The 19,920-nt window shown below is 40.2% G+C and overlaps 2 protein-coding genes across 4 annotated transcripts in view; one reads left to right on the plus strand and one right to left on the minus strand.

Annotated features, from left to right (window-relative positions):
• LOC6541384 (protein MLP1) overlaps positions 1–19,920 on the minus strand; it is a 71,737-nt gene that overhangs the window by 24,596 nt on the left and 27,221 nt on the right. For 2 of the 3 annotated variants that reach the window (XM_026978580.1, XM_015159680.2), the window contains exon 4: positions 10,441–10,577. In XM_026978580.1, the coding sequence (XP_026834381.1) occupies positions 10,441–10,577 (137 nt within the window). Of the gene's footprint in view, positions 1–935; positions 1,393–9,561; positions 9,809–10,440; positions 10,578–19,920 lie in introns of those variants that run through there. The other variant, XM_026978581.1, reaches the window with a different exon arrangement.
• Positions 11,430–12,547, plus strand: LOC6543194 (serine/threonine-protein phosphatase PP1). Its single transcript, XM_001968488.3, has one exon. The coding sequence runs from the start codon at positions 11,458–11,460 to the stop codon at positions 12,460–12,462; it is 1,005 nt and encodes a 334-aa protein (XP_001968524.1). The 5' UTR covers positions 11,430–11,457; the 3' UTR covers positions 12,463–12,547.

The following is a 19,920-nucleotide window of genomic DNA, read 5'->3' on the forward strand; positions in this document are numbered from 1 at the left end:
ATTTCATACCCTGGCTGGGCACTAATCAACTTGGATTCACCTAAACTCTGAGCCTCCTTAACGACCCACCATTGTCGATAGTCCGCCAATGGCCAATGGCCATCTTCCATCTTCAATTCCAGTTGCCCCGAACTCGGCACTTGTTAGCCACCATTTGTGGGCCAGGCTGGCCACTTTAGGGCCGCTAATCAACGGAGCCGGCGGGAAAATGCATTTCCGAGTTGACCACAGAAGCAGCTGCGGCCTGGACAACGCAATAAATTGTATTTCAGCTGACGGCTAATTGTGCTGGACATGGACATGGAAATAAAAGTTGCATGCTGGCTGCAACCTGGCTTAGGCCAAATGAAACTGAAAATCTTTTTTTTTATCTGCGCGGAGCGTTGCACCGAGTCACGTAATCCTTTTGTGGCATAGCTGGCATGATAAGCGCACCGCAGTTGGAATTTCCAAAAAGCTTAAAAGTGCGAAGGGATTAAGTTGAAATGGAATATGCGAATTGGGGGGATCTGCTCTTATATGTGGTTGAATACTTAGTACACAGCAATTTGAAGGTTTTGCTTAAATCCATTCTTTTAAATTTCCCGAGTGGAATTTATAAAGTACTTTTAAATCATATTTATCCGTGCTAACTATTTCCCTACTAGTCTAGCCTGCAGACTGATCTAAATGTAATTTAAAAGTAACATTTCACTATAGCCACAGTCAGACTCTTTCATTTATATTTATCTTGAATTTCCTCTAATTTAACCTTAAGTTGTTTGCCTCTTTTGTCACCGAAAGGTGATGGCTTATCTTCTAAGATAACTGCGTTGACGCTTACGCAACTGTGGCTCTGTCTTACTTACAAGCCAATGCCCTCGATGTGGGTTTAGCCCATAACCACTCCACTCCACTCATTAGCATTTACAGCCCGATCCCCGCCAGAAACTCACCTTTGGTGAGGCCTTTGGAGGCCCGCTTGCCAAAACTTCCGAAGCGTTCGCGCTCGATCATTTGGCTGTGGATGTAGCGCTCGGAGTACGAACGCGATAGTTTCTCCTTGGAACTGTGGGCCCCCATTTTGACTGGCTGGATTTTCTGTTTGTGTAAAGTGTCTTTGATCCGCGCAAGAGTTTTCCGGAGAGTGTGTGCCTGCTCTGATCGATATCACGACTTCAAATTTCACTTTCACAGGCTCTCGATTAATACACCCGCGCACAATCTCCAGACGTCGGCGATGGCGGCGAATTTAATTTGATGTCGCTGACAATTGCCGCTTGAATGCATTTTGCTTTGTGCACTCGATGTACCATTTTTTTGCAAAACTACTTTTGCTCTATGATTACCACAAGGTTGACATTTTCAGTGCCTGTTTTTTAGTTTTTTATTGCTATTTATTTCCTGCTGTAGCTGACATTGAATGGATTTACAATGGTTAGATTTAATTGGCGGCCATTAACCGATTCAATTAGCCGCCTCATTTAACTCATGACTCCCCCACAAAACCCCTTTTTGGTTTTTGACCTGTAATCCGTTTTAATTAAATTATTGTTAATGGCGCCATCCATGGGTGCTCCGATTTTATGGCATTTTCCACATACTAAAGAGCGGCGAAAGCATTCCAAGAATCGCATTTAGTGGTGTGTAAAATGTGTTTTCTTTTTAAGATGCCAACAACCTAGACACACAAATCCGAAATAGACGACTACTTTATAGCCCAGACATGAAAACAATTTTATATTTAATTGAGCGTACAGCTCTAATGCAACTATTTACTATACCCTTCCAGAGGGTATGCTCCTATGTAAACTAATAATTAAAAACTGCCTGACTTGAAAGAGACATTATCTAGATGTACCCAATATGAGATTCAGCAATCCAATACAGAGTACTTGAAGATTTGGCCGTTCGACTATCCACCAGATCCCATTTTATATACTTTGTGTGTGCAAAAATAAATGCCCCTGTTTGTTGGACTAACTGCTGGCTGCATTTCGCAACATGAATGATAAATGGTCTAGAAAATAGGAGGCTCTCTATGCGATGCGACAAAGCGACCCCGATTTTTTGGCTGCGGAAAAAGCACAGCAGAGCGAAATGAAGCAGGTGCATGGATGGCCGAGAAAACATTGCAACACAGTCCAAATAAATCTTCGAGTGGAGGAAAATGCCCATTTCCCCCTTCAAGTGCCTGAATTTCCGACTTTGCACGGCAGTTGCTGACAGGTTTGAATGTCATAATAACTTGACAAAGGCGAGCCAAAATGAAACCCAAACCCAAATGAGCTGACAAATTGCACGCTATGATTTGTGGCAGAGCATTTGGATTGGGAACGGCGACGCCAAAAAACTACTGAGTGAAAAGACAAAACGGCGGAAAAGACACGCGTTTCCCAGCGGTTTCAATAAAAAAAGGGAAATTTATGCTGGCACAGTGGGTAAGTTATGTGCATATTTCAAAATTATCTTCTGCTTGCTGAATAAATCAAAAAACAGTTGTACAATCGCATTTCATAACTACATTTATCTATAACTTTGTATAACTGCAGGTAAACATAGCTACTATTGGTAGATGCCACGCATACCCGACCTAATTTTGGACTAATGGGTACCAATATCCCAGAGAGCAGGCACAACCTCATTGCCAAGAATAGCATCGGCGCCCTCTTTAGTTTGGCTTTTTAGTGAGTTTAGTCAGGCCTGCAAATGTCAATCCGACCAGGCCAACTATAATTAGCCCCAAAATGCAACACAGAAAGGTGTCAAATGTTTGGGGGGATTTCGAGTGCCAGGCGGCTTTATTGTTGCCTCCAAATCTAGTCGATTGGAAAACTTTGGGGCGCATAATTCACATGACTTGGCACATCATTCAATACCGAATGTCACATGCCTCGAATGCCGGAAGTTCTCCACCTCAACAAAAACAAATGTGAAACGGAAGTTGTGGGATAGTCCTCAAGGGCAACTCTCTATTGCAGCTGCTTATTATTTTATTTTTGTAATTTTTTTTTCATTTCTGCCATTGGCAGCTGATGAACCCGATTGCCGCGGGCCCCTTTTAAATTAATATGCAAAAATTGAATATGACTTTCAATTAAAAGTTGGCCGTTGCCGCCGTGTGGGCGTTCAAACATTTTTCATTGGCAAGCTTTCCTCCGGCGGGTGAAAAGCTGGTGAAAAGCGGGTGAAAAGCGACGGAAGCTGCAAAAGCAATTAATCCAGCTCGCAAGGAACTTTCCAGCCAGGACATCACAAAGGCGGAGGTGAGCATAAATCTACATAATTTAAACGAGACAAGTGCAGCAAAACTGCGGCTACGAAAGGTGGGAATTTACGATGGAGTTTCTGGATTAAATTGGGAAATAATACCCTCAACTAAGTGTGGCTTAAATGCTCATACTTTGAGCCGATTTAAGCAGCATAAATGTTTTCCATGCAGAGCAACTTTAGACTGATCCATAAAATAGAAGAGAGAAAATAAATTTGTATCTTTACTATAATCCATTAAAGTCGGATTTTATACCAGATTTTATTTCTTAAAACCTCACCCACTGGCGGACATAAAAATAATCTTCCCGCTATTACGACAAAGCATTTCAGTTCGATCTCTGCCATGTATTTTATGTGACCAGCAACTATCGTAAACTGTGAGTTCATTGTCCCCGTAGTTTTTTTTTTATGGGGGACACCCCCCGGTCTGCCGGCAATAAAAATTAACAATTGCAAATGCGAAAAGGAAAACAAATTTCCCGCTCTTTTTATTAATGTGGCGTGCATAAAAATAAAAAGTGTGCACCCATTAAGAAATCACCATCTGAGTTGGGGTCTGCCATTGCACATGCAAAACACCAAATGAAAACTCCACCCGATGTCTGGAGAAACGGTAACAAAATAAAACCAGCCGCTAGACCCCCGCAGATCCGATATAAACAATCGTTAAACTGACAGCAAACTGGGAAAACTGCATCGGACATTAAAAATTTCCAGTCGACAAGCAAGTGAGACATACTCGTAAACCCAAATTCTGATTTTCGCTAAAAATTGCCAAATGATGTCATTGAAATGTTTATTTTCCTCGGTATTTTGCTCCAGTAAATTGAACAAAAAGGGCGCTGGGCCAAATTATAAATATAGAATATGGCATAGATCTTCAAACGAGAATGCGTCTAATACCCTGTAGGCACAAAAGAATCAGAATGGAAAGATAGCCGAATGATGATTCATAAGTTGGTGGAAAACTAAAACCACTCTAAACGGGGTTAATATTCTCTAAATGATTTTAGAAAGCTGAGCGAACAGATAAGCTAATGGCAAAGTAGGGAACTCTCAGGAGAAAACACACATTTCAAAAATGATATGCAAGAATCGTTTTCAGCTTAATTGCATAGAAACACTAACACTAATTTAAGTGCTCATTTATTCAAATAAAATATTTAAATAGAGAACTAATTTTCCGGCAAATGATAATAAAGTTTTCATTTGTAACTACACAAACAGTACTGCACACAATTTTATTGCCAAAACAAAAATGTAAAGGGGAAAATGGCAAATACAAATGCGAATGCGCTCATAATGCAATTTTATTTTTAAAACGCTGTCGTTTGCCACCGGATTTTCTTTTTGGGCGTGGAGAGGGGTATATATGCCAGCTAATTTTTTTTTTATGTGGCACACTTTTTCCTCTGACTGTCGGCGAGCAAGTGGCGGCAATTTGTTTTCAAAATATATCCATTAAATGGGTGCACGCGAAAAGAAATGGAAACTAGCAAAAAATGAGGATATAGAATAATTGAATATATTACGATATGATTTTTAAAACAGAATCTTTGATTTAAATGCGTCCAATGGAACTTTGAATGGCTCATAATAACTTAAACCATGGGAATTTTCTTTGATTGCCCGTTTGCACAGCAAGTGGCTTTAAATGCATTAGACCAATGTGTGAATTGCATAAGCCAACATTTGCCTCATTTTGACTTTTTTTCAAACGCTAATTTTGTATTCCTCAGCAGGTTGCCGTCTTCTCTTGGTGGCGACAGCAGTCTCATTTGTTGGCTAATTGAGCTGTCGACATCACTTCAACTCAAATTTGGTCAACTTATGCAAGTGCTATGGCAAGTCAATTCTTATTTCAAACTAAGTAAGAAACTCAGTATTGATTCGTTAATACGAAATCATCAAAGGTAAATAACTTCCCAGCTGATGTGGGTAAAAGTGTAGGAAAGTAAATTTTAATTGAGAAGAAGATACCTGTTTACAACTTTAATTTAGAAATCAAACCTAATCTTAGTAAAAAGCCAAATCCAATCCATTCGATTTAAGACCTTTACGCTTTCTGAAAACACAAAAATTGCCTAGTCACTTTGGAAGCCGAAACGAATTGCGGCCATCAATTTGTTGGCCACCTGTTAAAACAGTCCCACAGATTTCCATTAGACAAACAGCATAGTTGGTTGAGTGTTCATGTGAGTTTTTTTGGACATCTAACGAGAGTGATTATTAACAACGGCCTATGAAATGCTTCCGGCTGTCCGACGATATTTTCTAAGCGACCGCACGTGCGACCCCCAAAAAGAAACATTTGGCGCCCAGCGCGGGGCCCTTGGCTTGGGTGATTAAATAACCATTTGAATGACAATTGTCGGTTTGTAGCACTTATTCCATAGTTTTTCTAGCGACGCTAGTTACGTGCTTGGTCGGCAGGAAGTGTGTGGTAAAAGTTGAGCGGGTCTAACGACACAATTAATTTATTGAATTAAGCCAAATACTCAGCACTAAATGCACTTTATGACTCCGCGACGAGCGGATCCATTTGACCAGTCGAGACCCGCCAATTGACTCGTTTGGTTCGCCGAGTCCAAGTGCCGCCATTCAATGGCTTAGTTCGATATGTAAATTGGCCACGATTGCGTGAGCCAGTTGATGTTGTTTGAGCAGAGCTTAAAAGCATCGGGTCTTCGGGGGTCTCATCTCATTTCCCTGTCTTTCACTCGTTAACAACTCAGCAGAAGACAACGTTCGGCTTTAAATGCTGCGATCAATCAAGCACGAAATGCAGGTGATTCTGGGGATGAAAAAGCCAATGGGAAATGACCAAGAAAATACCCTATAAAAAGAGTGGTAGAGTTGGACAGCTACAATTTATTTAGGTAGTTTTAGTTCCAGGAAACACATGAATATATGAATATATATACAAAATCAATTAACCTGAAACTTATTACTTGTTTTCCGATTGACTTTAACACAGCCATTCAACAAAGTGTCTAGTTAACCTTATCATAAACTGCTCTATTTTTCTCAATTTTACTTTTGTTTTAACAGCTCGTTAAAAACTGACAGCAGCACAATACTCGACACGCTAGAATTGAAATGCGATATGTGGTACATGCAACTATAACAACGCCAGCCGATTCAATCTTCGTTAACATTATCAACACATCGGCAGCCCAGTTTTTTGATCAATTTGGCTAGCTCTCTGAATGGAAATGGTTCAGTGACCAGTTGAAATTTGTTTGGCCGGCACAAACAGCTGATTTCTGACCATTTTTGGCATTTGTGATTGGCAGGCACATGATGTTCGCGGCATATAGGCGCTTCATTATGGCAAAATGAAAAGTGTTTCGCCTTCGTTTCTTATTCAACAACGAGAGTCATGGGAAATTATGCAAAAAAAACATAACAAAGTCAAAAAACTGACAATACACCTTCCGATTGCATCGATCGAAAAATATCAAGTGAAAGTTGACAGCCATCTAAAGATACATTTTTGTTGTTTGTACCTTGTTCCTGAGGTGAGCTTGCACTTGAATCGGAAAAGGTAACAATTTTTTGGGTGTTCCATGCAATTATGGTAATCGCATTATGGCCAAAAGGTATAGGACTTTAAGGAATTGGAAAGTTATGGGGATCAGCTGGTCAATGCGATTTAATCTACTATTATAGATGTAGGTATCAAACTTTCATTTCTTTGGTAAAGAATAAGATGTGAAACTTTTTTGAATGAAAGAAAATAGACTAAGTGGCGGAAATTTTTTCTTTAGATAACTGCCTTGCGCTAAGAAATGGAAATTCATTTTTCCCTTGCGCAAACTTTACTTCACAATGTTGGCAAATTGAATAGCAGCCGCAATGCCATTTGAATGCATTTCATTTTTAGTTTCTTTGGTCGGCGGTGTTGCAGTTTTTTGCTGCTGATATTTGCAGCATAATTTTTACAACATAACGCCCACAACACTTTCTCGCATAGTTAAGCGAATTATACAAAAACAGCGAATGGAAAATGAAAAAAAAAACGAAAACACAAAAGTAAAACGAAACGAAACACACAAAGCACAGAAAATGAAAGAAATACAAGAAATATTTCTGTCTAGCATTATTTTGCAATTTCCCACATAATTATTAAGCGCCATAGCAAGAGGGAGACAGAGAGAAAGAGAGAGTGAAAGGGAGATAGGGTGAGGTAGAGCAAAATAAATGAAAAAAATAGTTAAAGAGCGCGCGCTTTAAGCACAGATACACAGAAAACTATAATTTCTATCAATTTAATATTGAATAGGAATATGTTCTTTTATGAAGTTTAATCTACTTTCGTTTCCATTTTTGAATTATAAAGGATTCACAAGGCTTCCAATATTGCAGATAGAGATTTTTACCTTTAACCAAAAGGTTAATTTTAACATTAAAGACTGAAAACTCTGCCAATATTGTTTCCAGTGCAGAGACAAAAGCTGAAGCCGCGACCGAGCCCCAGGAGTATCATCTTCCCCACCGTGGCCCCACTGTACACAGTAAATAATAATTTAATGCACGGCAAAGAGAGGAGACGACGGACAACGACAAGCCGAGCAGACAGAGAGATGCAGAAAAAATGCAAATATGATAATAATGTAGAAAAAAGCACAAAAGCATGCCAGCACGTCAAGTGAAAATTAAGAAAGAGTCGTTCATGCCGCACAAACACTCAGATGAAAGACTAAGAGAAATGCACACAGATGCCAACCGCCTGTTTTCTAACAACAAACCAACGAGAACTGTCGACTGTTTGATGGAAATTATAGCCACAGCAGCCAGTTGTGGAAAATCAGAGCCAACGGCGGAGTGGACTCAAAAAGATGCCCGATGCCCGATCGAAACCAGTAGATACGGCCGGAAACAGGTGTCGTCTTTGGAGGTAAGAGAGTCTAGAATACCCCACCATGCCATGAAGTTCGAAACCCATAAATAAGGTCTTAAGCATACCCAACCATATAGGGATAATATCCGTTGAGCTGACACTACGGATATAGAACATTAGTGAGATTCCTCTGTGTGGAAACGGTTGGTTACGCCTACTGACCATTTCCCACTGATGATTTCCGTAATAACATAAGCGGATAAGTGATTTAATAGTCTTGGACTTTACGATCTTACACCGAAGCTGCTACTCAGAATTCATTCTAAACTTAATGATTTACAAGTAAGCTTTGGAGTCTTTAGCTAAACTAGTTCCCTTCGTCAGTCATAAAGAATTGAGCACAGCCAAACAACTATATAAATTTATTTAAAGTAATCCGCATTTGCCAACTATGTGTACTTAGCCAGCAAACGAGAAGCGAATCTTTAATCTTCCATTCCTCTGATGTCACCAGGTGCTGAGGTGATCTCATTGTAATGTTCCGCACACCCAAATCAACGTCCAGAGAGGCTTATACCACGGCATCATTATATTCATCCCATCACCCCCGACGTAGCCATTCATTATGGGATTACACTTCGCGAAACTTTGGCAGCTGGACAAAGGTAGCTTGGTAAGTAGAAGCCTTTCAGAGCTTCCAATTGAATGCCGATGAAGTTTGATCCCCAAGCTGCGACGAGAAGCACGTTTTCAACTGCCATAGGTAAATGAACTCTTCTCCCCACCCCTTTTTTTCGCCTGGCGGATTCTTCTCCTAGACAAAAGCTAACGGTAATCGGGTCTATAGAGACGAGGAGAAAGAGACGGAGGTATTTTGCGGCTTCGCAAAAGTTCGTGAGAAAGCCAAGGCACAAACTGTAACAAAACTGATTACGACCAACATAATTTATGGCCAGCAGAAGCCCAGAAGAATTCTTTGTCGGGTTGGGAAGAAAAATGTAGTGAAAGGAGGGAGCACCCACTGATTGATTGATTGGCCTTCCAAGCTAATGCGATTTTCACTCTGGAAATTCTGTATGCTTTTTATATTCTTTGGGTATCCAGTGTCAACAAGTAAAAAGCGAAATAAATACCAAATTGAAATACACAGAGATGACGTCAAGAGCAAAGAAATAAGACCAAATGAATAATGCAGTCGAAGGTGGTTGGATGGGTTTCAGGTTTCGGTGGTCAAAAGTGAGTCTGGAAATGCCAGACGATGCTTTTGTTTCAGCTGAAACCATTTTACACACAATTTGGAAATAAATAAAAACCCCAGTCAACCGGCATTCTATGAAAAAGCTGGAAAACCTGTTTCACAGACGGGGTTAACATAAAGGTAAAACCGAGTTTAGGGGTGCAAAAAAGGCTTTAAAGGGGAATCATTTTATGTGGAAACTATGAATCATTTATGTGAAGAGTCTGACCAGCAATTTGTAGTTTCAATGGACTATAGATAACACTCAATGATTGATTTTTGATCCATCACTATCACACAAAACACTTTGGGCCTTGTTTCATGACCAATTTCGGTAATTATTTTCCCTCTCGATCACGAAACGCGATCTAATCGAGATCACGAAGAACACGAAAAATGCGAAGAACGGAGAGCGAGCGGCACACGTTAGCATTGAAAACCCGCCGTCAACTGAAGAGACAGCGGCGAAAAGCAAACTGTAGGCAAAAGCCAAATGCCGTTTTATCGACGACACCAGATACATTTGTATCTACAACTTCAACGCTCACGAAATCGCGCTCTTCGCCATTAAACGGAACTCTTACGTGTGCAGCCGCTTGGTGGTCGATGAAAAGCCGGTTCGCGGCTTAAAACTTTGAGCATTCTACTTAGCAGTTTCGAAGTTTGGCTCGAGACATCCAAGTTTATTTGCGGTGAGAGATAGTTTCGTTTATCTGGTTGTGGTGCACTATACTATGCATGTTGCTGCAACATTCACTGCTTGGCTGCACTGCTTTGAACCGCTTGTGCGCAAGAAAGTTTACCAAGTGCGATCAGAAGTTTTGAATTGTGAAGCATACTTTTGGGTTTTCATATTAAATTATATGTGTTTTCGTGTTGATATGCAAAATTTTGTAGAAAACTTTATTTAATTTAGCATTTCATTTAATTTAATGTTAATTTAGCAAACACCTAACTAAATGAAATGCCACTCTACATACGAATTTTCTACTTTAAGATCATTAGTTTGGGTCACAAAAATTGGTGGTCAGGTAAGCGAAACTAAATATATTCATATTTTACTACATGATGCAATAATGAAATATAATAAATATTATAATATACTTACGCAATTGAGTGTTTGCCAATAGCTTTGGCGATCCGCTTCCAGACGCAGAGTTCGTTGGCCGGGATGATGAGCCATTGCACATCAAACTCAAGTCGCTGTGCGAACTCTTGTGGCTGTCCTTGCTGTACGAGCGCCCACTGTAAGGAAAGACAGTGAACAACCATTAGCTACGATTTCAAATTAATTACTCAACAGTCGTTTGGTGAATAAACATAAAATTAGTTCGCCGAAATTATGCGCATAACGAATGCTAACTCTTTCAACCGGTCAACGATTTTCTTCTTTTCAACCATAATTTTCGCATTTTCCGTAGCCTTTTCAACAATCTGAAAACTTTGCAACGCAGCGACGGCACTGGAAAATTCACAAAGCTGTGAAATTATTGCAAACATTCTTCAAGCGTCGCTGAGCAATCACAAAACACAAACAAACAAAGCAGGTGAAAATTGGAAAATCAATTGGAAGACGCGTCAAATTTATGCACCGCTCCTTTCCGTTAAGTGGGTGAAATTTCCTTTTCGTCGCCGCTGTTCAACTATTTTTTCGCTTGCATTTTTTACTTACGACTTCCGTCGACAGCTCGCTAATTGAAAACTTTACAAAAAGAGAAAAATTTCAGCAGGAAACCGCAGAAAAAAAAAACGAGAGTGGCTAAAAGGAATTAGCAGTACCAACTGCGTTTCCGCTTGCCAACAACATAACTATAATTTTTACGCTCATCCTGCTAAAGCAAAAAGTTGATTTGTCGTTCGTCGCAGCAGCCAAAAGACATTTTTCATTCATATTTATTTACTCGTTTTCCGGCAACTGCTGGACATATCGGAAAATCGTTAATTTTAATTTCTTGTCGCATTAATGGCAATTATAACGAGTTGTTGATGTGGGCAAATGCAATCGTAGGCATTGCTTAAATTTTAATTAATGTAATGATAAATGCCTATTGCTGATTTAATATATTTTACTAGCTTTTTCTTTTCTGTCAGTTTTTATTTTTCAAAAATACACTTGTTTTCACCCATGTGGACACTGCAGGCTCTGGATGTCGCTGGGCAGATGAACAGCGAAGGGGATAGTGACTACCGACTGCCAATCGTCCTGAATCTGAATGATTTGATCAATCGATTGAAGAGTTTCCGACGCTCGAAGATGCAAAGGCTTCATTTGTTGGAGGCAGAAGTGAACACACTTTGCACCCTGGCACGGGAACTTTTCCTGGACGAGCCCATGCTGCTCGATGTTCCGGCACCCGTAAGAGTTGTGGGCGACATACACGGGCAGTATCAGGATCTGCTGAAAATCCTCGATCAGTGCGGATACCCGCCGCAGACACGCTATCTATTTCTCGGGGATTACGTGGACAGGGGAAAGAACTCGGTGGAAACGATCACCATGCTCTTGGCGCTGCGCGTCAAGTTCCCAAAGCACATTTACCTATTGCGCGGAAATCACGAATCGCAGGCGGTGAATCGAGTCTATGGATTCTACGACGAGTGCAAGCGGCGCTATACGGTGAAGCTGTGGAAAACCTTTGTCGATTGCTACAATTGCATGCCCGTGGCAGCCATCATTTCCCATCGCATCTTCTGCTGCCACGGCGGACTGAGTCCGCAGCTGAAGGAGCTCAACAATATCAAATCGATTGCCCGTCCCACAGAAGTTCCCGATACGGGTCTGCTATGCGATCTGGTCTGGAGCGATCCGGACCGCTATGGTTTCGGCTGGACACCGAGTGATCGGGGTGTTAGCTACCTCTATGGGCGCGATGTCATCGAGAGGTTTCTGCAAAAGAATGACTTCGATCTGGTGTGTCGTGCCCATCAGGTGGTGGAGGATGGTTACGAGTTCTTTGCCAAACGCCAGTTGGTCACCGTCTTCTCGGCACCCAACTATTGTGGCTTATACGACAACGCAGGGGCTTCAATGGGCGTGGATAAGGACCTAGTTATCTCTTTCGATATCCAGCGAAGTGAAAGTCGAAAAGTGGTTATTAAAAATGCCAACGTAACTCCCATAATTGAATGACGGACCGGAAAGTTTCGGATTAGCAGACAGCTAACAGCGCGAATTCTTTATGCTGCATGAACTATCAGTTCCTGCAAGATGTTAAGTGTATGTACTATCATCAAGTAATAATTTCATTTTGATTAAGGAGGGTATTTCACAAACATCAAAATGGCATTACTGCTTGATTGAAAATGTATAAATAAATTCAACAATGACAAGCCATTGGTCAACGCAATTTTTTTTCGTGTTTTTAGCACGCCACTTTCCCACCTTCTAAATAAACATTACTTCAGAATACTTAATTTTTGTCGGCAAAAAGCCCCGTGCACAAAGAAAATAAAAGCGAACAGAAATCAATTTCTCTGCGAAAACTATGCCAAGTCATTCGGAGTTTCTGCAGCGAACATTGTTTACCGGCAATACTTTATTTTCACTGCCAAGGTTTGCTTTCTGTGTCACCATTTAAGGCGCCGCCTTGGCCAATGCAAAGAAATAACTAAAAGCCAATCCCCCAAGAAAAGCGAACATTTCCGCCAGAGAAGGCTGAAGTAGGAAACAAGTTCATCAGTCCAGTTAGCAAGTGCAAGTTACAAATGTGGAGTTTTGAGGCATTATCAAAGTCCAGGGAAAGGCGGGTGGAAAGTCGGCGACTGGGCGGTAAATAGATTTAATTATGCAAAACGTGAAACGAACCCATCGACACGCTGAAGAATTCGCTGAAGCGTTGAACACTGACGGAAATCGAGTGAGAGAATCGATTAAACAGAAAGAGTCGGCTAGAGGCTGGCAGAAAGAGAGGGCGCTATTGGCATTATCCGCCTTATAAACAGAGTGTAAATTTTTAAATAGCAACGATCCGATGGGGCTGTTCCTTTGCCTTAATCCCGTGACGTTGTTATAAATATTTATTATATCATCGCCATTCCGACCACAAGTGCAAAAGCTGAGGAGCAGTTGCAACTGCGATGGTTTGTAATTAAAGTGCATTATTAATGAAATGCAAATGTCGAGACTTTAATGAAAATCAGAGGGAAGACAATAATGAAAATCAGAGAGGAGACAAGTAAGCGATTTAAGCACTTGTCGATTCACGAATATTATGCATACAAAAATACTTCAAGCTGAAATTCAATTAGCGAAATTGGAATTAAATTAATACACTATTTGGGTGAGCTTGAAAAGTCTCTCTATTCGGATATACCCCCATTTGAATGGGTATCTCAAAGTGCACTGACAGTCCCATAGAATTCCCTTTTGCTCTGGGGAAATGTCACAGGCAAAGGCAAAGCTCCACCCCAAATTTCCACCTGCTGAGAACACACCTAGGCATCTCAGTTGCCAGCACTTTGGGCTGGGAAAATACGCTTACCCATTCACCGATGTCGTCATCGCTTTGAAGGCAGTTTTCTGGCCAGGACGATTGCGGTTCAAGCATACCCCAACACCTCCTGTCATCAGGACCATTAGGGCCAGCATTCCCTTCTTTTTGCCAAGATGTTTTATTTATTGTCATATACTTGAGATTGAAATGTTTTTATATTTTACGCGTTTTATAAAAAAGGTTGAGTACAAATATAAAGAGCCACTTTATCAGTAGCTTTCTGACTGCAGAATCAAAGAATACTCTTTTTCAGTACTTGGAATAATTTTAAATCTTAATTTCATGAAACTTCTCTGTCATCACCTGAATCAGGTGTTTATTGCAAAATGCCCTGAGCGATTTCGTTTCCCTCTTTTCGTGCGACACTTGTAAATGTTCACTTTTACAAGCTGACAATTAATTCCAGTTTTTTTTTTTTCTGCGAATAGATGCCACTGGCTGCATTTTAATTGCCACAGCAACAAGGACATAGTCGACATTAAGAGCCATGACAAAATCCATAAAAATTCTGACAACTAAGCTGCATTTTCCAGGTTTTTTTTTTTTGCTATTTATTATTTGATGGCACTGGGCCAGGTCAGCAATTGATCTTTGGCCTTTGGCAAATGCAAGAAGTGAAAAGAAAAATCGACGGGGCAATTAGGCGACTTCCTCTCTTTGCCAGCAAGCGGCAACTTCGAATTGCAGCTTCCTCAATAATTCGTCGTTATTGCTCTGGCATGCATCCATCTGCAGTCCACTGGCCAGTTGCATATACATACGTACAATATGCATCTGAATACATTATGCAACTGTTTGCCATCTCCCTCGACTCCAGTTGGAGCAGAAACAATTCGTACTCTTAATGAGCTTCCATTAAACTTAATTGCAGTTGCAGCTCTGTTTGCACTCAGCTTTGTTTGTTCGTTCTACAAGAAGATGGCAGTGGCATTGTGGAATCCAAACGTTTGAGGGATTTATCCCCCAAAACACCGTGTTCCCCACCGACTTCCGTTGCATTACCTAGATAATTGGGATTGCATGCCCAGTACATAGAACATTTCTAGTGGTTATACCAATACGAAGTGTACTTAAATCCGCAAAATTGGTTTTATTTTCATGCATGCCCAATTGAAACCCCACAATTTCAATAGAAGTTTATACTCTCTTTGAAACATTGCATATTTATCTCTTTGCATACTTTCACTTTGCTATGCCAATTTGGTTTAATGGCCATTGAAAGCGACTGGCAGTGATTGCACTTCGCGGTTGCCCTCTTAACCTCAAAAGAATCTTCTGCAAATGTAGAATAATTAAATTGTTCACTTCCTTTGCGGAGAGCGGCACAATGAGTTCATTATGCGAGATCTTGCAAATATATATACACGGCTTTTATCTTGCGAAAATTCTAATTAATCAATTCTTTTGTTCTCGAACGTAACTAGGTGACCCTTTGTTTTAAATTATGCTGGCATCTAATTGGTCGACCCTCTCCTAAAAAAGACATCAAACAGTGAAGGGGAATTTGGAGTAATGTGCAGCAAAATAAAACGTTAAGTAATACGTTTAAAAAAATCAATTTACTTGACTCAAATGAAATGCTCTTTAGTGACAACATAACCCGACTGACAACTTCAAGAGTGAAGCACAATGAGAGTTGCAATCTAACCGACCAAGCCAGACGAGAATCGCGGCAAACACGCAGCTTTTGTTTAACGCATGATATATTAATGAACATTAGCTGCATTTGATGTCGTCGCAGACCGCAGACAATGGTAAATGGTAGATGGAAACAATAACGACACTCAACTGGAGTACAGTGCTCCAAAGTGGTCGCCATGGAGCCGGAGACACTCCATCCGAGCACTAAGGAGCTCTAATGGCAGTCATAGCGAAGGTGGAGTGGGCATAAATCTGTTCAAGTGGCAGGAAGTAGAAGTGGCTCACTTCAATTAGATCTACTACACAATCCAGCTAATTTCGCACGATACGAGTTGGCTTTAAATGGGATTCGGTTATGATACTGAGTCTATTGGTATGGTATATATATAAACCCGAATATTGTAGAGTAGTTATTCAAACAATTACACTTTTGTTTACCACATTCTGTTTGATCAGTTTGTCAGACTTTGCTTAGCGGTCTCAAAAGAATTACCAAATAGCAAAGACCCCTCTCCGGAAGGGGTATTACCAACCAGCACTCCCACTTGTTACCCAAGTCTAATGACTCCGACTCATAGATGGGCATATAGACTGGCTGGCTGACAACCTGCTCATTGGCAGTGCCACACTTTTTCTTCCATACTGCAACAGGTTGTGTCATATATGGGCAGTGGGATATGGCTTACAATAGCATTGGGGTTAGGAAACCATTGCAAATAGCTGGAAATGTTGGATGGGAAGGCAGCACGCTATGCTCGTTGATTCAATGATTGAGATAGATACTTCACAGAAAGCCGACGATGCGCAGAAATGTGCAAATTGAAGTGACTGTCCGATAAGAAATGTAAATGCTGCTTCTCCATGGCGGTATTTCGTCTACAGTCGTCATTTGTCGGGGTGTTCGAGTAAGATCTATCGCTGTCTTCGTGTCTGTTTTAATTAGAGTGTATGTTCTAATTTTCTTACAGCTATTTGACACTTGAATGTGGATCACTGGAAGTTCTGTAACTTTGTTCAAAATTACAAAATCCAAAATCAAACAGGAAACAGGCAGTCATAAATACCGAAATGACATCATATTCCCCAAGGTCTTGCTTTCATTCAAAAATTTATGATCGCATAGCAGGAGCCAGCAAAACATTAAAATTCATATTCGTTCAAATTGCGGTCAACTGAAGAATTGCTGTATAAATAGCGATCTAGCCAAATATTACATTTTTCCACTCGGTCTATTCGTTGTAAGAATTATTGTTATTCTCCAAATTGTTTGTTTTCCAAAGAGAACGCATACATTTTTCGTTTTTGAGTGCAAACAAAAACAAGATAGACTGCTATAGTCGAGTTCCCCGACTATCAGATACCCTTTACTCAGCTAGTGAAAGTGCAAACGAGAAACATTTTCAATGAAATGAATAATAAAATAAAAATAAACTTAAAAATTTGTTGAAAGTGTGTGCGTGGCAAAGAGTTTTTTGCAAATCTATAGAAATTTACAAGATTTATAAACAGTGCACAGTTTTTGGCGGTTTGGGCGCTTACTTCTGTCTGTTACATACTTTTCAACGAATCTAGTATACCCTTTTACTCTAAGAGTAACGGGTATAACAAGAGCCAAGTTCGAGCAATGTGAAATGGTTTTCGAGCAGAATTTAGCACATTAGCGCACTCAACTGGAACCGCAAAACGGAAATCCCAGAAACGCTAAAAGTGTCCATTAAAAACATGCATAAATGTATTAATTGATGTACAAAAAGTTTGCTTAAATCGAGCTCTTTCCATGGGGAAGTGGCCAACTTTGGATACAAAGCAAAAACCTAATTGATTCTGGGCCTCGGCAACCGGCGCCGTTTTGCTCGAGTGCCCCCCAATATTTTCCATCCATGTACAATGGACGAAGCTGAGCGTAAAAATTTCAACAACTCTTTCAATGGAGATTTCTGCGGCGAGATAAAGAATACTGGAACAAAAGATAGTCGAGCTCTGATTAAAGTTTGGCCTAAGCCACTTGAAAATACGCTTTCGTTTGTATAATAATCAAAAGGAAAATTATAATATAATCTTCAGGGATTTAAGCTTTTGATCCTTTAAAATCATCAAACATCTTGAAGATTGATACTACAAAATAAATAAAACTTCAGTACTGCACTCTCTGTGAATATCAAACCACATTCTGATATACATGTAAGACACTAATACATATTTTATAATAAATAATATTTTGGGAATTTTATTTTATCTATAAAAATCGTATGTTTGCTGGCGTTCTCTTCACCTTGCGGATGTTGCCACATCCACTCAAAAACACCGTGGAACAAAATTCGTGTTGCTTTCGAATTTCGAAAAAGACGAAAAGCGAAACAAGTGTTTTCCACGGCGTTGCGCTTCGTTTGGAAAAGCGACGGAAAAGCGGTGGAGCTGAAGATGCAGCAACATTTTGCCGACAGTCCTACTTTTAAATATAGAATTTGAACTAATTTCGCTTGTTTTGTTTTTTGTTGCATTAGTTGGGATAGATGATTCCGTACTACCGATGATGTTTGCTGCTCTTTCGGCCACCGAAACTTTTTTTTTATTCCCATGGCCGGTTTTTTATTTTTTGCCGGGTCTATCGAGCGAGAAAATCGGGCAAAAATAGAGTTTGGGCTGCGCTGGGTTGAGTTTTGTTGAGTTAGTGCCGCGGATAGATGGGCCGCTGGTGTCGTTTATAAATAAGTCATGTGATTCATGAGTTGGAATTATTTGTCTGTATAGTGTAATACCCGGCATTGTGCCCTGCTTGTGGGCCAAGCAATTCTCATTTCTATTCCCCGTTTTATTTTAACAAGTCGGAACATTTTGATGGGCGTCTAAGTGGCTGGCTGAAAATCGCTTTGAAGTCCACTGGCCACTGATATGGGCAAATAGATATCATATAGAGATTTGTGGGCGTTTAAGCGAAATTGAAATTGGGGTAGGTGCGCTTTGAGTTAATGGATTACACATCAACCATATTAATTTCGACTTGTAATTGTGCATTAAATTTACCGTAGTATCCCTTTAAAATTGAATTACCAAAATAAAATGAATCAGTTATTTATATAAACCATTGATGGCTTACCTGATGCAACCATGAATGACTTTCGTAATTCCCACGCGCACATCAACAGCAACTTAATTTTCCCTTTCTATAGAACACACACAGCGTAAATACATTTTTCTTCAACTCTGATACTTTCACAATGCCCAAACAACAAAACGGAAACCAAATCACTTAAGCTCATTAGTTAATATCCAATTTATAAAGAAGCGAACAGAAGCAAAGACAAAAACTTAAATCGCTTTCGGGCAGCGAGGGGCAATTAATCAAAAATCATCGGGAAAAACTCAAGAAGACAACGCAACGAAAATGCCGAGAAATTTCACCAACTTGTAAAACATTTTCCCCTAAGCACAGATAAATCGAAAAGAAGGCGACAAATTAAAATCGCCAGACGATTGCCACATACAATTTTCCCATCGACATTACGAAACGTGTGAGAAAAATCGCATGCCAGCGATTTAATGAACTTTAATGGCAGTCAAAATGTTGCCAAAGCCCCAAGGAAAAGGAAAATCTTTCAACACTCAGAAATCAATAAAGAAATAAGCTGGCAAAAAGCGAGGCAAAGTGGTGTTAAGGGGGTCAAAACAAGCGACACATGTCATGGGTTAAGTCAACTGACTTCGGCTTCTTATTTAAGCACACGGACAAACTTTCGATCTCTTTGGGATTGTCTTTAAATAAATAAATACCTATATCATGCACCAAAAAGTACACAGTTAATTAGTTGTGGTTCTTCTGTGTGAAATGTTAAGAGCAAATATATTTTTTTTTAATATTTAAAAGAACCATTTAACATTTGCTGTGCATACGACTGGTGACTTAACGTGGATTGTGTAAATGCTCACGTGTCATGGGTGTATTTTCAGGTATTTCCAGCTTGCTGATGTGCCTTGACAAATTCATGATTTGTCGTCGATTCCTGTGCGTTCTTCCCTCAGTTTCCCACCCGCTGCCTCAACGATTTTCCAACTTTTCCATTCCACCGTCTATTTCCTACTTTATTTGGCTGCACACACGCAATAATTTCCATACGGAAGGCAATTTGTTTGCCACGCTCACATAAATTTATGGTTTTGGAGGTATTCCTTCCACTTTTTTTATGGAACCTCAATTCGGGCTATATAGTATGAAATGATGATGTCGATGATGAGCAACGAATGCCGCAGGGCAGCATTACTCAGCTGTTCATTCGGTGGCACTTAAAACGCCATCAAATGCCATTGGACACGTGGGACTTTCATCATCCCAATCCAGAGAGAGTACTTTCCTGGCTGCCAAAGGCAAGCCCTCCGCAAAAATTGAGGTCATTTGCTGCTAATTACATATTAATGTGCCCCGTCTGGCCAACAAAGACAAAAACACCAAAGTAAAC

This window comes from Drosophila erecta, unplaced genomic scaffold, assembly GCF_003286155.1.
Source record: "Drosophila erecta strain 14021-0224.00,06,07 unplaced genomic scaffold, DereRS2 tig00000055-arrow-pilon, whole genome shotgun sequence".
Classification (NCBI taxonomy): domain Eukaryota; kingdom Metazoa; phylum Arthropoda; class Insecta; order Diptera; family Drosophilidae; genus Drosophila; species Drosophila erecta.

Excerpts from the sequence above, each read along its gene's own strand:
- LOC6543194 (XM_001968488.3), top strand. The coding sequence starts at position 11,458 with ATGTGGACACTGCAGGCTCTGGATGTCGCTGGGCAGATGAACAGCGAA.